This window comes from Pterocles gutturalis, unplaced genomic scaffold (genome assembly GCF_000699245.1).
Source record: "Pterocles gutturalis isolate BGI_N339 unplaced genomic scaffold, ASM69924v1 scaffold23229, whole genome shotgun sequence".
NCBI lineage: Eukaryota > Metazoa > Chordata > Aves > Pterocliformes > Pteroclidae > Pterocles > Pterocles gutturalis.
The window spans coordinates 6,021-29,025 of NW_010136384.1; the positions used below are offsets into that span (position 1 = coordinate 6,021).

A 23,005-nucleotide genomic window follows, 5' to 3' on the forward strand; every position below is an offset into this window, starting at 1 on the left:
AGCCAAAGATCGTCATAAGAGTAAGACAATAGAAAAGGCAAAGTCATAAGGATATTGACAGCCCTCAGTTATTAACTGACATTTTATGTAACAGGATGATTCACTATAGAAACCAGCAGCAATGAACTATGATTATACAAAGCAAAACAACCTGCCAGTAAGTCACCTAGGCTTTACTGAAGTCCTTCCCTCCCCAAAATACCACAAATTTTTGTGCATATAACGCACATACAGTATGCTATATGTGCATTTGTCTTTTGTGCTTTTTAGACATGCACAAAAACTGAGTGAGTATCTTAGGAAGGCTGACAGTGAGATTCTGCAACTTGTTTAAAATTAAAGCAGTAACCCACGTTGGTGATTCAAAGTTGTACACGTTCTTCCTCTACTAAAGCAAGCAAATAAAAATAGAGCCATATACATGTTATCAATACATGTATTTATAATTACACTCATTCAGCAAGAAAAGTTAGCAGGAGAGAGCTAGTGTTAAATATTCAGCCTCATGGTGTTGCAACACTTCTTCACTTCAGTACACAAAGCCTAGAATTTGGGCCATAAAAAGACTGTAGATCCTTCGTTCCAGCATGGAGTGCTCTATGCATGGTCACTTCTCCAACGTGGAATGCTCACCCAGTCTTGTTCCGCAAAGACAAAAATAAAGCACTGAAAAGTCTGAACACTAACAGGAAGACAGAAACTTGTTATACACATTAAATAGTATCAGCACTGCTATGATCACATTTGAACTGTTGGCTCATGGCAGGTGTGTTTTTAGTGGTTCACCTACACTACTTCTCTAACACTACAGAATTAAAAATGTGAATCATTCATTACAGGCTTCCTGTTAGAGAAGGATCAAATGACTAAGACTTTTGAAGTATGACATAGTAAATAGAACCCAAAAACAGAGGTAGCCTATGTCATGCACAGAAAAAGCAATAAAACCTCATTTTCAGATCATGCTGTAATACTAGAACTACCAAATGGAATTCACTAGTATAACACTACAGTTATACATAATGAAGTATATAGCAAGAGTCTACACTACCAGAAATTAGGTGAAGCCTTACTTAGCACTAAGGCTTATGTTTGACAGATTCAGACAGTCCCAAAAGTGATCAAGAGATCCTCTTCTAATGTCATATAATCATTTAAATGTTAAAATATTTTTAGATTAGCCCAAGGACCTATATACTTAAAATACATCCATTGACTTCAGGAAGCACCTGTAAATCCCTTTTCTTTCTTAGGTTCATCAGAAAGGCTAAAAATTTAAGTCACAGCCTTTTAAATACCGCAGTCATTGACACTGGTCTGTCAGAAAAGTTCCATTAATAAAAATCCTAGATCAAAACTATTCTGTCAGTCTAAAAGAATAATTTGACTTTCATAATATTCTATCAAAAATGCAATTTTAAGTAGAATTTAAGATATCAAAATGTCATTAAGCTCTAGAGAAACATCAGTATGTATTCTTTTCTTTTGTAAAATGTCTGTGATAGCAGAGAAAAAACAAGACTTCATCCTTTACACTTCTACATAAAATAGACACGCATCCAAAAACTTGCAAGATAAACTAGTACAAGTGTACAAAAACTAATACTTGATAACATGTGCAGCCCTTATTTTTCATGCTAATAACACCCAGGAATTACATGAATGCTTTAAAAGGTATCTTGCATACATATATTAAAACTAAGCACTGAATTCATGCTAATCATGGTAGGAGACTTCTAGATTGCATGCTTGTGTTTGGCCTTAAATTTACAACAGTGAATCGAGAATGAAAAAAATGAACATATACCTGCTAATACTAGAATAAAATCGGCTTTCCTGCTGTTTTCTCTTGCACGTATGATGTAAAACGCTTCAAGAATTTAGGATATTCTCGTTTTGCCACTGCCCGTAACACTGATGCTGGTGCCCATCCTCCTGGGTTCACTAGAAGCAGACAGAAAGACAGACATTGAAATACAGCAAATCCGGTATAGGCTAGGAAAGCAAACTTAAGTTCATTATTCCTGCAACTCTTTCTGAAGTAACAGGAAATAATAATGATCAGCAGGGTTTTTTTCAATGCCCTTACAGATTGTATTGTAACACCTTCTACTCTTAGTAGTCATCCCAGTCCTATGGCATCCTATGATGCCACTATTTAGAAAACATTAAACATGATATGTTATGAGTCTTTGGGGAATGCCCAAACAGAAGATGACAGTCTCTAAGGACTTCCAAGAAAAAAACAGAAAAAGAGTCTTGAGTTACTTCTTATTTCAAAGGAAACAGAAGTCAGTCTTAACTTTTCAATAACTGCTGCATTTGACTGCAGAATTGCTACCTAGCCAATGTGTTACAAATTATTTTTAAAGGACTTTAAACAAAATTTGAACTGATTCTAAAATACTCTTAAATTCATAGGGCAAGTACTGAAAGTTGCTGAAAAAGCTGCCACTTCCCATATATTCATAGTTCAGAATATATAAATGAAAATATATTTTTTTAGTAATTAGGAAACTTCTACAAAGGAAACAAAGCAGCTCACCCCAGAGTTTAATACCATAGAGCATTGTTTGTAGAGGATCTAATACAAATTACGTCACTCCTATATGGGAAAGATTTACTGAACCAGTTTTTCAGACTTTGACTGTTTAGTAAGCCACGTAACGGGTGGTTAAAAGTAATAAGCCAGTGAGCTACTCTTGGAAGTGTTTGTGGCTGCAGGAGGGGATCTAGGAAGTGTGTAGCTCCAATACTATAATACACTGGCAAATACTGGATATAGTAACAATACAGTTTGGCTTTGGTAACTTCTCAGTCAATACTAAGGATTTTATCAGTTAAAAATAATTTTAAAAATTCAGACTAGATTATACAGCTTGCAAATATCCTCATAGAAAATGTAACACTGAGGGAAAAAACTCACTGTCAGCAGCTCTTCAGCTTAACAAGATAAACTGGGGGGGAAAAACTACAGCAATACATGAAAAAAACATACTATTACTGAAACTAAAATGTATGCCAAGTTATCCCAGCTGCAGACATTCCTTCTGCTCACACCACTTCCATTTATTCCTCCCAGAATGCCACACAATGAATGATCCCATCCACTGATTCATGCAGCACATTAATTCTTTTTAAACATGAAGATCGTAAATGTGATGCTACATATAAGTTTAACAGAAAATAGCATCATGCTTTTTTTGCAAGTATTCAGCTCCCCAGAATTAGCATATATCATGAATGTCATACTAAAAAAAATTTAGACTTACCATTAGCTACATATGTAATCTTGCATAGGATGTTGTCCCTGCTTATTTCCTTGTTCCCCTCTGGTGGGCTTACTAACGTCTGACAAATCATAGCAATATTTATTTTGGCACGGACACAGCGATTGTTCAGCTGCCAAAAACAATGAAATATTGGTAAGCCTCAAGACTAAATTTGTTTCAGCATACTTGACTGCTAATATTTTAATTTACTATGAGGTCTAAGACACTCCAGAAGCTGTGTTTCTGAGAGTCCTCATTCTAGCACTAGTACATGGATGTAACATGAACGTGAGTTAAAGGCAAGGTACCTGGTAAACAGGGAAAGGGTTAAACGAACATGCCTGAATCTCAGGTTTTTGCTGGCTTAATACATACTACAACTGAATTACTTCAATTGTTATGGCAAATGAGTAAAGAAACTTTCAGAGAATAATGTACCAGCATTTACAAATACCAGTCAGCAACTTTTCCCTTGTGAGCAGGCTATACCATAGCAATCAGCATAGAAATACTACGAAGATTACAATTACTGCTACTATCCAACAGAACCAAGGCAGAACTGTGTAAGACGGAGGTTTAAGAGATTCCATATCTACAATTATACAAGCCTACTCCTGTATCTGACAATATTGAAGAGTTATTGATTTGATTCCCTACAAAATAACCAGAATTTTAAAAAAATGTTTTCACATCTCCAGAAATTTTGCTTCCATTCTGCTGCAATACCTTAGATCTGCCAGCTATTGAGATAAGGCAAAAAAGGTTTTAGCTCAGAATGCCTTTATCAGGTCATTGTATCACCTTGTTTAAATAAACTGTGTTTTTCCACAACGCCTCCACCTCTTCACTCTAGTATTGCACGTGCATTGCCACATAACAGAAAAACATCTTAAAAGCAGAACTTGATAGAATTAAAGTAATAGTTACAGGAGCACTGTCATGTTCCACAGAGAAATTGCACACAATCCATGTTTCAGGATCATTTTCACTGAATGCTGGTATCTTTCTGATGGCAGACAAATACAGCACATCCCTTTGAGAAGCTGGCCACACCCTCTGCAGAGAAACACCTGAATGTAAGTTTTTCCAGTTTTGCAAACTAAGCACTTACTATCCTTAGATAAAGGGAAAAACAAGCAAGGCAAACCAGATCAGTCATATTATTTAAGTACAAGTTTCTTCAAGTTAGTAAGTTAATTTTCAAAACTGAAACAGAATATAGCTGTTGTATGGATGCATATCAGGTTATATGGATACACTTCACTTAAAAAAACTTAAGGCAAAAGTTTAAGGTCTTTGAAATCCAGAAAGCCATGCTGCAATGATTTTTTCAGTAGACAAACAGAGGCAGTTCCCCTCCCATTTCCTTAACCTCAGGATTATATTTTAGTTAATACTCATAAGCTACAAACTGAACTAGCTGTTAAGTATAAACAGATGCATCTACAGTAACTTATGTCTCCACAGAGAGCAAGTGTGAGGAAGAGAAATATTTAAAACAAGTATTATTTCAAAAAGCTACAATTTCTTTAAGACAAGATATGGTAAACGGTAAATTATCTAAAAGAAAGTTTCAGAAGCAAAATATCTGATAAAGAAAATACATAAACGCCTTTTTTCTGAAACCCAATAGAGGAAAAAAGTCTATCTTTTACCACAACATGATACAGTTTATATAACCATCTTACTCAAAATCACAAGTCCTATGTTACAGAAGTTTTAAGGTAACCACCTTACTTGTAAAATTGTCAAAGAAAAATATTTGGTTTAATATTTGAGTATACTACTACTTGGAATCATGCAAGATTAAAGATGAATCTGTACATGTCATTCTCATTTTTTGAACCTTTAAGTTACAGTTGTTGGGTTATTATTCAGACGAACATTTTACTAAATTTACACCAGAAGTAGTTTTGGTGGAAAAACGTAATGCAGTTACAAGAACAAACGTTGTATCAGCAATTAGACCACCTCATAATGCAAATGTGTATGTCAACTAACTGTGGTCAACAATAACTTGCATTATTGCAACAAAACGCATTATACGGTGGTATAGGTTTCTTCGTTCTAGCCGGTGTTGATTTATTGCTTCAGTTTGCCTTAGGTGACTCTTGCCTTGCTGGCAGTGATGTATTTATAGATTAAAAACTCCTCACTTGTTATTACAAATTATCAGAAAGATGCACAACCAATTATGCTATCAAGACAAATCTGAAAAACTGACAAAGTTGCAATTTAATAGCAAACTTGCTTTGAACATTATTTTAAGTTCTTAAGCTGTTAAAGTATTCAGAATAAGATTAGAACACATATGCCCTGGACTGTCTCAGTAACGTATGCATACAGCTCATGTGTTATTACCTTATGTGTCTGGTAAATGATGATTGCATTATCAGCTAAATTTTCCACAACATGGAAATTTTCAACTGTTGCTAAAAGAAAAGGGAGGGAGGAGAAATCCATCAGTAAAGAAGCACAGATATTAGGTCAATGTCATAAACAATATCCTTGCTGATACACATGCAAAGCTTAAGAACCAATTCCTTACTTTCCCAGTCATTACGAACATCGACGTTCCAGAAGTAGTGGCAAACTTCATGCCCTGTTACCCCCTTAACAGCATGGGTTGCTTTCAAAGGATCTAAAACTATTCCATTCTCTTCCACCTCTCTTCTGTATACCTATAGCCAAATACAGAAAAAGAAATGTAGAGCAGAAATTGTCAGAACTGTTCATGTTTTAATCGTTTAAAATTTCATCAGTTTTTTTTGTTTTTTAAATCTTACCTAGAAGACTGACACATGAATAATTTGCCCTGTCAGTGTTCTCTATCTACCAATGCAGATATTCTTACATGGTAATTCACATTAAAATACCAGTATTTTAAGAATCTCTACTCCAAAAATGATTAAGCTACTTCATTTATCACTATGCACAAGGATCCATACAAGCACAGTAGAGCAGCCAACACAGTAACTTGCTACGCTATAACATTTTCTTACATCGAATTTACACATCATTTTGATACCAAGTTTCAAGCATGAGAGAATGAGAAAGGCATCTGCAAAGACAAAGCTATAGTAAGATTTAAACAGGATATTTTATGAATAAATATATTAGAAGCCACAGCTCTTGTGGACTCCAATCCTAACTTAAACAATGCTATTCTCACAGAGAAGTTTTAACAGCATAACTTGCTAAGTGATAGTACTCCCTGAGAATCATAGAATCAGTTAGGTTGGAAAAGAGCCTTAAGAACACATTGAGTCCAACCGTAAACCTAACACTGCCAAGTCTACCAGACTGAAAGTATCTGTCTTCAGAGCATATCATCTTACATCAGTTAAATAAAACCCCAGAATTTTACCTTCATTTCTCCTTCTTCTACCACTAGCTGCCAATTGGCATCTCCTCCTACATCTTGCAATGAGTATGTCATATGGTTTTGTACCATCTCTTCTACCTTTAAAAGAAAAAAGAAACACATTTTTAACACATTCCTTCTGTCTTCTTGGGCAGGGACTGTACAGTATTGGCAGCCACAAGTCAATACTTCAAATCCTGTGCAGGAGCTGAATTTGGACAACAGACCTTTCTATTACAGGTTAAGAATCAGAGAATCATAGAACAAGGAGTTACTTCTGGCTTTCAGAAACAAAAGCCAAAATCTTGATTCAACTTCCAACTTCATCCTTTGTGGGTACTTCCTATCCTTCCTTTGCACCTCCAAACTGTCAAAACTCACTACTTCTACCTAAGACAGTTTTATTTCAGCATATAGGAACTTACTTCAGGTATGTAAATAGAATTACAATGCACTGCAGGATACTCACTGAAGAACATTTAGAGAGCTGAACAAAGGCAGGGGGTGTGAAGACAGATAGGCTCTAAAAAAGTGAATGCATATCAAAAGCCATATTGCAAGAGCAGTGATGGAAACAGCCATGGGCAAAGCACGCCCATTCTGTTTCACTGGCATCTTTGCATAGTTGCCAGCTAGAAAAAAAGAACAGAAACACTTACATTCAAAAAAATTATGACACAGAGACTCTACTATTATAAAATAATAATTTAAAAATTATTTATCTAGACAGTTGTGTGCTCTTAAAGGCCAAATATTTGATACATTTTTATCGAGCTATGTGAACACCATTTTTTTTGTTCTATATAATGTGTATGAAAATGGGTGCTGGGACAGGAAATGGATTTTTATTTTAAATCTATAATATTATTCTGTTTAGTTGGTTCCTCACCCCTTTCCAAATCCTACTCTCCCCCAAATAAAAACTGAAGCAAAAATAGTGTCCATTGCTGCATAATGTTTACAAGTACTGTAAACACTTTAATAACTTTTTTCCACACAAAAGGTAGGTGACTACTAAAACTTGTCACAGCAAGTAAGTTCATGCGATTTGACACTATTTTAGTGAATTACTAGAAATGTCTTTTTTTTCAAAAGGAAAAGCACTACAAAGGCTAGTTAATTGATTAAAGATTAGTCTAAGAAGTGCACAATAACAAAATTAATAGCCTTAAGTGGTTTTGCACAACTTTGAAAAATATGAAGCCTAGTGCAATATAAAATAACATACATTTGAGCAAGCACTACAAGTAGAAAGAAATATTAAAGAATACTTAATGATCTTTTTCAAAAATTATATAGAATTGAAAGATGTTATTTACTTTCAATTTAAAGCAGTAATTTTGTTTGTACTATGTACTCCATGGGCAATACACTTAAGACCAGGAAGAAAAAAGGTAATCGAATCAAGTCAAAATCCTCAAAGTAGAGCATCAAAATAAAATCCACTGGATGGGAATTCTAGTTGATCTTATTTTAACTATAGACTTCTCTACTGAACTAAAAGTTATCTGTCCAGTTTTTGTGCTTCTCTTTGGGGTTTGGTTTGGTTTTGAGTTATAATGCACTAAAAACACCCACAAGATTTTGTTTGTGCTTTTAGACAGGCCATCTTTTCCTGCCAGTTACTAGCAGGTCTAGAAAAGATTCCCAGTGAAACAAGGACAGTACAATCCAAACCAGGTAAGAATGTGGGCTATTTAAATATTCAGTTTACTAGCTCTAGGTCACACTTCTTTCACAACTGAATCCTCACCGTGTTCCCAACATTTACCTGCAACACTTTCAGGTCCCTATGTCTCTTTTCCCATAGCACCTAATGTATTAAGGGCAAAGCTAGCTTTAAGATGTTTGTTTGGTCTTTTGCTTTTTTTGCTTTATGCTAAATGCAGAGAGATGCAGGGAAAGAAGAGAAGGACGAGTCCACAGGAATGCAATCTAAACTGTTTCTTACTTCTGCTTCACCAAGGAATTGTAATACCTGCAACTGCTTTGCGGATACTGCCTGTCCAAACTGTATGAAATCTATGTATTAGTTGCTGTCAGCTTGCACCAATTTCAAAAGCACAGTCAAGATTCACAGCTTCCTTCCCACTGGGGAGGCCACACTATTACCTCTGGCTTCCTGGGAGGCTACAAGAATAGTCTGTAAAAATACTTGCATAGCCCGTATGCCATGAAGCCTTGGCCCGAACCAAAGTGGGAAGTTCTTCACTTTAAAGGCCCTCAGAACAGCTCAATCTATTTTAAGATCTGATAGTCCTTTAAAATAAAGTGATCTGCAAAACATCTACACGGTTTTAAGCCCACAACCTCCCACTCAACTGGCAGAGACAAATCAGCACCTTTCTAGAGGCACTCTTGAAGAACCAGCTCCCATAAGAAAATGTGTTTAGACTTCTCAATCTTAAAAACAAGGCTGCAAGTTTCTACTTGACCTTTTACTGACATCAAAATTTCCTTTGTACAAATGAAGTCTAGAAACAATTAATTTATTCAGAACCAAGATATTAAGTCGCCTTTTCCAAAACCTCAGCCTGGGGACAAAGGCCAGTTTCACACTAACAAGGTCCAGAGCAGGTTGCCACCAAAAGGTGTGCTGCTTTTCTTTTCACGCTCTCAGTTGTCTTTCACCTGCTTGTTCAGTAACAATGAAGCTCCAGAGCAGGTGGACTGACTTGTTGATGTGGCAAAAATTTGTTCTAGGGAAAATATTTGGAGGGGTAGGGGTGTGTGTGGGGACAGTAGTTTCCTACAAGTTAAGATCATTCTTCCTACAGCTAATCCATTAACTTGAAACTACATTCAAAGGCACTCAGCAGTAATGTCTACATAGTATAATACATGCAGCAGCTGAAAAGAGCAGCAACTTGACTCCAGTCCATTTGATCCTGATCCTTGTCCTCAAAAATCGGCATTGTTGTGATAAGGACCTGGTCCACCTCTGATTTGTTTTTAAATGGTTAGTTTTTCAGCCACACTTAGGGCTCTGATACTCAGGTTTTTCATATGAATGCACAAATGTTATCACAGGCATAAAAGAGGTAAAAATGAGGAGGCCCGCATATTTTAGCAACTATGACTTCCCCTTATATTGAACTGCCCATGTACCCACAGCCTGACAGACAACCAGTTCCTTTCTTTGGAATCAAACCTGGTTTCTACTATGTGATTTCCCCCCACCTCCCCAAAAAAAAACCAAACTCAAAAAACTAACTTGACTACTGGAGTACTAGTAGATGAGCATTTCTTGTTGTTCAGTGTTTTTCAATATGACCTGCATATTTTTTCCCTTGTGATAAGTTCAAATTTCAGAAATAAACTGACTGCAAAAGGTCAGGGCAAGCGTTGGGATTTCTGTCCAATAAGCAAGTCCTTAAGTGTTAGGGTCCTGCTCATAATGCTGGTAGTAAGGTCTGCAGGTGGAACAATTCCAGGCTCTGTTAATCAAAGGAAAATCCATTCTTTCTATTTGAAAGAGCTAGTTGTTTGCGGTGTTAGTTAATAATTTAAAAAAAACCTCCAAAATTACAGATCCCAGAAGTAAGCTCCATACTCAGAATCACATATGGACCACAGCAGAAGGAAACTAATGGCACGAATGCCATGTCTGAACAACTTTTTTTGAGACTCAGGAGCAAACACATGAACTTACCTAATTCTACTCTAAACTATGATCTTCAGAGCAAGCACCTAGAGTGTTTTCGTACATTACTGGAATATGTCACTAGGACGTCATTGAAATATTCAGCATGTCAGACTTATTTTCTGAAGGGTAAGTGAATATACTTAAACTCTTCGTAAAAATTTTCATACCCACAATCTTGTTTGCAAACAACATACTTTATGAACTTTCAGTAATAAAACTAGTCATAGAGGTAAAAAACAGTAATAGTGAACCTTAACATTTGGTAGCTTAATGTCACTACAAACAAATGTTAAAGACAAAAATCAAACTTCTAATTTAAAAGCAAGAAAAACTATTCCAATCTGAAGCAAAGACCATCTCCAGCCCACACAAAACAGGTGTTATTCTATGTTTATTATAACTAGAAATGCAGAATTTTCAAACTGTAGGCATTTTTATTAAACTACTGAATTAAATCCAACAGTTTCACAAGATCTGGGCCTCTGCACAAGTGATATGCATGCAAGCAGAATGTAAGACAACAACCATTTAGTACAGGAATAGAGAACCCTTTTGTTTGTTTCAACGTACTAGTTTAAAGCAAACAGTGATTTATGTAACAAAAAACCCAGGTTCTAGAGAAGAGGATGAAATACAGCAAAGATATGCAACCCCCACTCTATACATTAATACAGTACCTGGGCGCTGAATCTGTGAACATCATCAGAGGCACTGACTAGATCAATGGAAGACATGGAGGAAGAGCGACTATAGGGCTACCAGAGACAGACAAAGAAAAAACCAAGTAATCAGAACAAAGGCACAACAGAGCATTCAGTACCAACTTGCAAGCACAAGATAATGAAGAAAAGGAAAACAAAAGCACCATAAGCAGCAAGCACAGCAGCGAATGCTGATTTCATGCACCTATTATGTATTATGCTCCCAGCATAGCCCTGAGAGGAGCATAGTGTTTCCAGTAACACTGAAAAAGGTCAACTGATCCTGATACAAAAGACGGGAGGGGAGGTTTTGTGGGTGGTTTTGGGTTTTTTTTAATAAAATCAATTAAATTAATTTTGGTGAAGCTATCTTAAAAACACTGAGGTTATCAAGTTGGTATTTTTCCTTAATTGTATAACTGACAAGCTTGATACAGGTCAAAAGTATTCTAAATAGATACTTAAATCAGTATTTTTTGAGCCAAGACAGAAAACAGTCCTCCTCCAATTCCAGCTACTTCATTTGAAAATGACTAAACCATTGAAAGTTACTAGAAACACCTAAAAATAAATTTCACTTACCCATCCAAAACATTGTACAGAAATATCATAGGTCAGCCCATTATTCAGAGGAGATAATGAGAAATATCTTACTTTTTGGACAAATCGATGGTTCCCCACAGCGGAATATGCATCTCCAGAAGGTAAGGATGTTGGCCAGTGTAATCTGACCTTTTCACTTTGGGACTGCAACAAAATAGGTTTAATTATTAGTAGTCAGCTGCTATTGAGTGGACTATGAAACAGAGTGAGTCATCCTGAACCTAAATAGTGGCTACAACAACTAATGCTGTCCATGACAGGCATGAAGCTGTCATCCTGCTGGAATTCTCAGTAAGTGAATGGGCCTGAAGACTGAACTCATCTCTACTTCCAAGGTGTATTTCTGAGTTAACAAAAATACATCAGCAGTGTTAGGGATCCATAGAGTAGTACAACAGTGAATCAAAACTTTTACTCTCTGCTAAGAGATCCCAACAAAGGTAAATTTTGTTGGGTACTATAGAAAGTCTTTTAATTCATGGTATTCACTACATTCATAAGCCTAAACTCTTTTAAGACAAAGGATGCACCACTTTGTTATTCCCTCTCATTTTATAATATGTTCTCATGATCTATACGTTTCCTCACATGGATCTTATCTCTTTTTAACCCTTGTCACTGAAGTATATTCAAGAAATGAGTTAGAGAAAGAGCCAGAGCCTACAGAATTTTTATATAAAACCAAGCACCAACAGAACTATGTCTTTCCTATTTCACATACTGCTAGAGCCAAAAGAAAAATCAGAGCAATAACTGGGTTTTGAGAAATAGCTGTAGTGTTTGATAAAGTTAAGTTTTATACAGGACGCTTGTTCAGGAATTGGAAAGAGACATTCAATTAGCTTAACACCCGTACCATCCTTTTCTCTGTAAGCTGTGAAGTCACTTTCTCAAAATCAGCGTTAAGCCACAATATTTAACTGTAAAAATATTAAGTGAATTCCTCTTATCAGTGTCAGAATAAGATATCTAGAGCTTCAGAAGATGCATTCCAGGACTGAGTTTAAGTCACAGAAGTCTCCCATTAAGCGCCCATCATAAAGACATTTTTCAAATATCAGTACCTGTTCTTCCATTTTATCCTGTCTATCGAGAGCAGCTTCAACAGCATCAAAAAATTCTTCTTCATTAATCAGACTATTAGGACCCTCCTAGAGCATAAGAAACAAAACTAGTTCAAAATTTTGGAGTATGAGATGAGAGTACCACTTCAGTTTAATACTAGAAATACATATCTATATATTATGAATATAACTGGAAGAAAATTTCTGCTATAGATTTCAAATATTTTCACCAATATTCACAGATTACAATTCCCCTGAAAACCCTACTTGTTAAAGGAAGTTACTCCCTCTAATTACAATTTAGGGATAGTTGTATAAAGAAGAAAAAAACCAGGAAACTGAGTGTCAATAAGCTTTGACATCAGATTTAGGTTTTAATTAACATGTGTCTTCTCTTAAAAATGTTTACAGTGTGTCAGTAAAGTACACATTTTAACATAATTGTGTAGAGTCCTTCCAGTTGTTCCAGTGCCTCAGGACAGATTCAGATATGTACTCAAAACATATGAAGAGAAGACAACATTCTGGGGATCTCTATTGAAAATTCTTGTAATAACTCTTGGAAATCAGTTAACTATTAAAAACTCGAGTCTACCAAGTAAAATGGTAATTTCAGAAAATTAGGTTTACTGCTTTTACTGTATTCTAGAATGAGCTGGTCCAACAAATTTCAAAAAACAGGGATATCTAGGAGAAGCAGCTGGGTTCACAACCAGGTAGACAAAACTTCCTATCCATCTTTTTCTTTTATAGTGTATGCCTCAGTCACAACAGAGAATCTAAGCTCAAGTATCTTTTAAATATCTTGACATATTACTACTATTTCTCAGGCTATGATTTGTAAATAGAAACATGTTTGATTAATGTACACAAAAGGATCAAGTTCTTAAAAATTATGCAAACTACATCATAGGTGCATTAGCTTTCATTATTCTTCAGAAGGTGGTTTAAGTGTCTTAGAATTTGACTAAATATCTGAGGAAGAAGCTGCTGAAATATGCAATTTAACAGACGAAAGGAACCTAAAATCACTGAATTTGTCAACATGAAATTTCAAGAGGCAGTGACAAGGTAAAAATCAATTAAACTTCAGATTCTAGGATTGCCTCTGCAGTCAGGGTTTTCATATTTACTTGACAAATCTGTACAGCTGAACCATTACACAGGGAAAAGTACAAAACTATTGCATATAAGTAGTTTCAAATGCAAAAGATAAACAATCAAATATAATCAGAAATATCTGTAAGCAAAATGCTTTAGACAAAAGCCGAATATGGAAACCAGAGGTGAAGACAGACTTCCATGCTCAAAAAATTAAGGACTGAGGTTCTTCATACAGTTTCAGTTTCCAAGGTGGAAGAACAAAAGCGGCTTAAACACACTTGCACAAGCCAAATGCCTTGATTTACACATCCCTTTCCCCTCTTTGAAAAACCAGACAATCTTTAAAAGTCATAGTGATTTTAAAAACCTCAAAAGCAGAATTTGTACCTCATAGTCTGGCCCTCCAAAGTGGGACTTTTTCTTCAGTTCTGTCAGAGCATTTTTGTATGCTTCTTCAATTCTTCTCCTTTTCTCTATCTCCTGTAAAATTACACGATCATTTGATTCAGTAAGAATTAACTGACTAATAACATGCCAATAAATGGAGTGACCACTATAGTTCTTTTTCCAAGTAACAATTGCTTCTGATTTTCTGAATTTATTTGCATGCATGCATTATATGTGCCTATATAGATGCATATATAATGCAAAGCATGGGAAGCTAGCTACCTTGAGGATACCTTCTTTAAGTCATGTGGAAGAAACTAGACCAGGAAGCAAAAACTGCATCTAGTTTAAGCATAGGTATTCATGGTTCATTGAGGGTCAGACCTTCTATCTGACTGACAGTTTATATAAACCTCCTTGACACAGCTGCTTGGGCAGTGATAACAAAGGGTGAAAAGTAAGACTGGTAAAAAGCTAACTTGTTGAATGCAGTGAGATACTAATGAGTCACAGCATGTAAGTTTGTATCTATAATTAGCTGCTGGCATAGGATCAGCGTGAATCATTTTGTGAACTCCATGCAGAGACTAACAACATCATTCTCTTGTCGTAGATGTGTGACTGTACTAGAGCCCCTGATGATACCTATATCATAATATATTTTGAATAAAAAAGTAGTAATGCCAGAATCAGAGTAAGCCTAATACTCTGCAAATTCTACACACTGCCAGATATTCAGTGAAAAAGCTATGAATGCTTCTGAAATTCTTGCAGAATTCAGCTTTAATATGTGACATGTTTCTATGTCCCCCTTCAGAACCACCTCATGTGGAAGAAATTTAAGTCTTACAGGTGACAACTGGACACCACACACTACTTCTTGCAGATATAATTATTCAGGAACCCAGCGTGAAGATTCAGTGGAAAACCCTTAAGCAATACTGAAAGGCTGAGTTTACCAGCTTGGAATTTGGTGGTAACATTAACTCCAGAACACATTTTCCAGCTCCTAAAGAAAAGTTTGAAGAGTAAAGCAACAGTTTTGATGTCAAAGTTGTATAGTTTTCCATAGGAAAATTCTTAGGAAAAAAAAGCAGCACTTAGATGAAGACAGTATTGTCTTCATCTGTGAAGGTAGGCTTTTCCCTTCTGAAACCATCACAAAGAGGTGATAACTGCTAATGCTTATGTTTCACAACATTTTGCATATTTATCTTTTCTGAAAGTAACAGGAGAGTCCTGAAGATGTATAAAGCATGACTTGAGTATATGTCACTAAGAGAAAGCACAGAAGTTTTACCAGAACACTTGGAATGAGAAACAACAACAAAAAAATCAACCTAGAACACAACTCCTCCTCCTGCTTGCCCCAAATCCCCACACTTTCTGTACTTCAATCTGCAAATTAGTGATAATTCACATATGTCAAAAGACAACTCTCCAAATCTGTCAGCTTCCCTTAGCAACAAACATTAAATAAGGCAGAAACTGAGAAACTGCACAGCAGAAAACTTACTTGTTTACTAAAACCTTGTAAAATTTAATGAGACATATAAGTTACTATTGCCAAAGGTGAGCAAATTACCTATCTTAACATGTTAATCCTAAGGTAAAATGTAATGTTCAGATGACAAATTTGCTCATTAGTAACAATTAGTAAGACCAAAGGAAACAAGAATAGAAAAATGTATCTGTAGTCAAGGCAACAAGAAAGCATCATCATAAGGATTTTGTTGCAAATAAAACAATGGACCAAATACTACAGATAAAATCCTTTCCTTGTTCATCTGTTTTAAGAAAAGTCTATCATAATATATGTTCAAGAGACTCATACTGAAAAACATACTGCACTGGAAAAATAAAAAGTCAAGCTCAAGATCTTAACAGCTAAGAGTAAAAGGTAAAAAGCAAAGCTGTAACTACAGTTACCTTTAGACAACATTACATGCTTTTGTTTTAATTTTATTCTGGCCATCAGACTGTTTTGGTAACAGAAAGAAAATTAAATATCAAATTCTAAAATTACAATCGTTAAGTGCATTATTCTAGCAGTCTTCTTAAAAATTAGAAGATGCTTTTATAACAATATATTGTTTTCAAAGGCTTAGAAATGGTTTCCAGCTTTCAGAATGTAACTTAAACCCCTTTATTTTTTAAAAAGTGGGGTTATAGAGAAAGATACTCAGTTCATAACACTGTACGCATCTCCAGTCAAACTGTGGTCACCTCCAGATTAAAATTCTACTGAAGTTGAGCTTTTTTATATGAGAATGTTTTAGGACAGCTATGATTTTGAAATATATTTGTTTCAAGTTCAGCAGACATAAATCTGCCTTACACCTTTAGGCTAAGCTTGCCCTCTATGAGATGTTGGCTGTATAATTTTGTGAGGTAGCGGGACTAAGACCAGATGTCCGGCCTTCGTTGGAACAATGTGGTCAAAGCCAAACAGATAAAGAAGCTCCCTTGGTTCCTCCTTGAGCCTTGGCCAGGTTTGGCGGGGGCAGGGGGGAAGGGGGGAGAGGAATCTAATGGAGAATGATGCAAGAGGTTCTGCATTTGAAGCCATGTAAGCTTGTTTATTCAACAGTGTAAAAAGCTGGACCCTCTTACAGTGACTTTGGAGACCTCACCTACAAGTGGATGCACTGCGTAGGACCTCCCAATTGCTGGGGCAGGTTCTCCAAATCCTCGCTGCAGCTGGGGCTCCCCAGTGACTGCGGATCTGGATGATGGTGAAGTATTAGGGCGATTGGTGATGCACCTTATTTAATCACTATGGCTAGACATATATAGTAATACCTGTCTTATTTTCTTTGTACTCACTATTGTCTTTTATCTTATTGCTTTGCATTATATTGTCATATTCTGTTTTATTCTTACTTGTTATTTTATTGTTATTGCTTTAACAATAAGTAAAGATAAGCTCAATCCTTTAAACTGGTGTCTGTGTCCCTTGCGCTGACCCCGTCCATTGGCAAAACAGGGACTCTTACTAATCATCTTTGTGTGTTGCTGTTAAGTAGAAGGCAGTTCTGAAGCTAGTGGAGTGAGGAGGCGGGAAAGGAAAGTGAGCTGCATTATAGTGGCACTTAAACTACTTGTAAAACCCTCACTGATTTTAGCCACTTGACAGAGATCTCATTCTTCCTGTGACAAACCTGAACAGTGTAGAGCCAGTGGCATGAATCTGCTAAGACGCCAAGGACAAACTTGATGCTGCCCCTTTCAGCTCTGCTAGATGGTCTTTTACAGGCACTGGAGAGACTTGTAAGAACTCTAAAACTCTCCCAGCTGGAACGTAAACACAAACAGTTGCCCAATTTAATGTAATTTCTCCCTCTGACCTCTCTTGGAGAGGGTATTCTGTACTTCATCATCTCACAATATTTACTTCCTTTTTCAGAGCAGTTAACACATCTATCCAAGAACACCAAAAGTAGAAACATCAACACCATTCTCCTCCCACAACTATTTATCTGATGCCAGAGCAATGTTTTTTGCTCAGGCCCATTGTTATAGAAGATACTCCTACAAAGCCATGTTTAACCACTAAAACAACATGAAAAACAAAAGCACCTCTACAACTGAGATGGAACGGTGTTAGTAGAGGCCTGAATACAGTCAACTGCTCTCTTTAAGGGTGTTCGTCTCAAGATGTTGCTCATGCAGGACTGCAGGGGTGGCCTCTGTAGGAGGCAGCCAGGGGCTGCCCCACGTCAGACACAGGTGGTTCTAGCCAGCTCTGAAACAGACCCACTACAGGACACAGGTGAGCCCACCCACCATGCATGGAACCTCTCTGCAAATGTATTTAAGAGCAGAAAATACCCCAGGGAGAGAGGAAGGGGCAACAAAAAGTGAGAAGCAACAGAAGAGATGCCACAGCCAGAAGAGGAAGACCAGCTGCAGGGCAGTGAACACATCCACACTGAAGCCATGGAGGACCCCATGACAGAGCAGAAGGACATTTCCTGAAGGAACCATCGCCCATGAAGGACCAACACTGCAGCAGATTTTTCCCACAGGACTGCTGCCCGTGGAGAGGACCTGCACTGGAGCAGGGAAAAAGCATGAGGAGGAAGGAGCGGCAGAGGTTAAGTGTTTTGGACTGACTGCAATCCCCCATTCCACACCCCGCACTACTTGGGGCTAGCAAGCAGCAGATATAAGGGGCCTGCAGTGAAGGAGTGAATTTGAGCTTCGGAAATGGAGGAAGAAAGCTCTTTTAATGTTTGTCTTGTTTCCCATTAACTGGATCTATTTTAAATCATCAATAAATTGATTTTCCCGAAGTCAAGAACGTTCGGCTGTGACAAGAACCACTAAGCAATCTCCCTGCCTTTCCTGACCCATGAGCTTTCTCATCCCAATTTTCCCCTAATCCTGCTGGATGGGTGGTGAGCAGCTGAGTGGGCATTTAGCTGTTCATAGAATCATAGAATGGCTTGGGTTGGAAGGGACCTTAAAGATGACCTAGTCCCAACACCCCTGCCATGGGCATGGCCGCAAAAGCCTCATCCAACCTGGCCTTGAACACCTCCAGGGATGAGACATCCACAGCTTCTCTGGGCAACTGGTTCCAGTGTCTCACCACCCTCACAGTAAAAAAATTCTTCCTGATATCTCATCTAAATCTACCTTCTTTCAGCTTAAGACCACTAACCCTTGTCCTATCGCTACACTCCCTGATAAAGAGTGCCCCCCATCTCTCCTGTAGGCCCCCTTTAAGTACTGGAAGGCTCCTGTAAGATCTCCCCAGAGCCTCAACCCTCTCAGCCTGTCTTCATATGGGAGGTGCTCCAGCCCTCCGATTGTCCATCGATCTATTGAGTCAGTTAAATTTTAATTAGAGAAACTAAATTAAAATGAGAAATAGAATCACAGAACGGTTAGGATTGGAAAGAACCTTAAAGATCATCGAGTTCCAACCCTCCTGCCATGGGCAGGGACATCTCCCACTAGACCAGGTTGCTCAAAACCTCATCCAGCCCGGCCTTGAACACCTCCAGGGATGGGGCATCCACAACTTCCCCAGGCAACCTGTTCCAGTGCCTCACCACCCTCACAGTGAAAAATTTCTTCCTAATGTCTAGTCTAAATCTACCGTCTTTCAGCTTATAACCATTAACTCTTGTCTTCTCACTACACTCCCTGATAAAGTGTGTTTCCCCATCTGGTTTCTCAGTATAATTGTGATGAGCTGTGCATAAGAAAGTTGCATTAAACTAGTATTGTTGCAGAGCACGGTCACTAGGATGACAAGGGAAAAGAAGATTTGTTTAGCCTAGCTTAACAGAGGCTATAATGATATGCATTAGCAGAACAGAGAGTTAACAAACAAGTATAAAGTGACTGTGACTAAATTTAGGGTGGAAAGTTTAGAAAAAAAGCGTTTCACAAGTGGAGTGCTATAGCAGAAAACTGCAGAGGTAATAAAATCTATCACATATGTCGTGGTTTAATTCTCGACCCCTTATTCTATACCATTTACATCATGCTCAGGCACCACACTACCCAACACAACCTCATTCACCACCACCCTTCCCATCCTTTTATATAATACACAGCTATCACTTCCTTAGACTATCGACCACCCCTGTAAGATGTCCATTATATATCTATAAAATGTCCACAAATGGCCATAAAATGTCCATTGAATTCATTTAGTCCATGACTTTCGGCTGCATCTGTTATGATGGTCACTCAGGACAGGATAGGCTGTGTGGTACATGGAGTTATTGGGCGCCAAAGCCAGCTCAGGTTGGGTCACTGCTGTTAGCCAAGGCTAGCCTACCACAATTCTATATTATCTAATTCAATAAAAATCTCCTTCTACAAAAGGCTAGCAATTAGAGGACTACAAATAAAAAGTAATTCTTTTACATTAAAGTACTTTACCATGAGTGTGCTGTAAACCCCAGAAAATTTCATTGACAAATGTGACTTCAAAAAAGTTCCAAGTCTACCAAAACAGAGCAACTTAAAACCTCCAAGTTTTTAGAAGCATTTGTTACTTTAATTTCTGTGAAAACAACTCCAAATAAGCTTGCAAACCCCTTTAAAATTTATTTACTCATCCTGTATGAGGTATCAGTCACATGAAACATGAAGTGAAATTCAGGTTTGAATTTGTTCACCATTTGCAGCTAAAAACAAGTGCTTTAAAGTTAGTCCTCAGAAGAAGAAAAAAGTGGCAAATAAATAAACAAATTCAAATTCTATATTAACATATTATTATGTATTAACATATACTAACCCAGGGACAAGAAAAACCTACTTGATCCATGCCCTAAGCAAAGTCTGATCAACAGGAGTGAACTGTGTTTGCTCAGCCCTAAGAAAAGGCTTTCGGGGGGAAACCCAATAGCAGCCTTCCAACACCTCCAAGTAATAAAGACACTGAGCCAGACTCTTCACAATAGTCTGTAGTAGAAGGATGAAAAACAATAGGCAGATCCTGGAATAAGAGTTACTCTAGCTAGATATAAAGTGAAACTTTTTCACAGCAGAAAAAGCTGCTCAGAAAAGCTGTGTACTCTCTAGCCTTGGAGACTTGAAACCAGGCCCGATAAAGCCCAAAGCATCCTGCTCTGATCCCAAACTGTCTTTCCTTTAAGCTGGACGTGGGAGAGAGACCTCTTGAGGTCTCTAGGCCAACCTGAATTACCCTATGATCGTAGGAACAAGCTTCAAGTCTTGAATCTACTGTAATTTCTACAACTACTTAAATGAAGCAGTAACAAATTCAGTGTTGACAGAAGTTGCAATACACTTAGACAGGGCCTTAGAAGTGTGACATATGCCACACAAACACATTCAATGAAAACCAAGAGACAACAAAAGCTATAGGACTGCACAGGACACCAGCTGGTAGTGACAGGAAAGTACAACCTAGTCATGCCTCAAGCACATCTCATGAGAGAAGATGTTGCTTCTTTCAAGTTGTTATAGTGGTTGAGAAGGCTTAGCATGAACTATCACTGCCATTACAATAACATACGTTCTGATACCACACACCTAAAAAATTTATCCAGTTAGTATAAAACACCACTTCATCTCTTCAATCTCCTAACGGAAAGTAAAATAATTGTATCTTAAAGAGAATTTTAAGTTAGAAATGGTTGCTCTCAGTACTGTCACCATCTCTTATCACAATCAAAACATTTCAGAGATTTATACATCGTTTTCCAAGCACAGATAATTAGATCTCTTTTAGAAGGCCACAAGCAATACAGTTATTACTATGGAATACTCTCTCATGTTCTCTATAGATACAAAAAATATAGGAATACTATATGAACAAGGGCTGGGAAAACAAAGATTATGATGAATAATGCTACTACATCACCAGTCAGGATGAGGCTTTAACATCTTATAGGAATAATAATGAAAACATCTAAATTAATAAATGCTGTACATAATAAGCACCTGTAATAAAAAAGTTAACAGCTCATTTGAAACTTCAGTTTCAAGCTAAAAAAACCTTTTTTTTTTTTTTTCAACAAAAAGTAAAAGCAAAATGATCTTACCTTATCTAGCCTTTTTTGCCAGCTTTCTTCACGTTTTACCATGAGTTCAATACAATGAGAGAGTGTAGCAAGGATTCCAGCAGTAGTTGCCTTGAAAGTTATAGCTTCTCCTTTAAAATCTATGCCATTGATTCCTTTGGGTGTCACATGTGGAAACACTGAAAACAAACACGAATCATTCACTGATAGCTCCCTTTAACTCAAACAAGTATTTTACATGGATGCTTTACATTATAACTGTTTGAAGCAAACAGACTGGCTAGAAAGTTAATTTAAAAATAAAAATTGCTAATAATTTCCAGCTGTCTACAGGATAAGGAAAGAGATTCAAAAGGAGGAACACATCCCTTCTGCTTCATCTTGCTATACGGTATTTCAAGTCTGAAATGCGGTATTACTCTGCACTCTCTGAATCATGTGGGTGGAGGGAGTGTTAACACTTTGTAACAATAGCAGTTTGACAGCTTGAAATGGGGCCTAATTAACACAGAGCAACCTTAAAACTATATCTGATATAGCACTAAGAAAGGAGCAATTTCAAAATGCAATCAAACCCAAAACATAACATTCAAGGTTGCTTTAAGTAGATAATTATAGATTTAAAAACCTCAAAGTAAAAAGGTATAAGATAAAAGTATCAAATCTGTTGAATTACCCAAGTACTGTGGGTTTTGCAGTTCCAACAACTACTTCATGCTGTCAACCAAGCCATCTGTTGCTAAGGCTATTTAAACAAGTCACTTAAAATGTGTGACAAAAAAAAGTACCTATTATATGTCAAAATTGCATGTAGGTTGACATAAGAACAAATCAAACACTATACATTAATGTCAGAAAACATTAGAAAACAGAAGTAACACCCATGTTGAAGCTCACTGAGCTCAGCAAGTTAAAGTAACTCCTGCTATGCCACTGGGCAAGCTAATGACTTACCACCTAGCTGGATATCGCTTTTTTTCTCCCCAATCTGTCAATTTGTCAACATGCCACTGTTATGCTTTAGAAAGTACAAATAAATATTTGTAAGTTTATCCAATATCTGTCTGCAGGCAAGGGCAAAGCAGAACTGTCAAGCAATTCAGGTCTTGTAGGGAAGAGAAAGGCGAGTGCTGTTCTCTAACGGTAGAGCACAGAATCTCCACTTCAGGAGCAGAAAGCAATAATTGCATGGTTTTAAACAATGGTTTAGTTAAGTCTCTAGAGGTTTTATACACCTTCCTTTCAGAAGGAACCAAACTATTTTTCAAACAGATGATTACAGACTAAACACTACTTCAAATACTTCAACAAGCATACACACTACGTGTCCTGGGTCCAGCTAGGATAGGGTTA

At 37.1% G+C, this 23,005-nt stretch overlaps 1 protein-coding gene across 1 annotated transcript; it reads right to left on the reverse strand.

The window, feature by feature from the left end:
* Positions 1-1,816: 1,816 nt before the first annotated feature.
* On the reverse strand, positions 1,817-21,831 carry COL4A3BP (collagen, type IV, alpha 3 (Goodpasture antigen) binding protein; the record flags this gene model as incomplete). The annotated part of the gene is made up of 11 exons (XM_010082287.1): positions 1,817-1,944; positions 3,273-3,402; positions 4,200-4,328; positions 5,634-5,704; positions 5,821-5,953; positions 6,640-6,735; positions 10,960-11,037; positions 11,638-11,730; positions 12,651-12,737; positions 14,142-14,234; positions 21,674-21,831. Coding segments are annotated over 11 exons (1,196 nt in total), but the record flags the coding sequence as incomplete, so codon positions are not given.
* Positions 21,832-23,005: the final 1,174 nt, after the last annotated feature.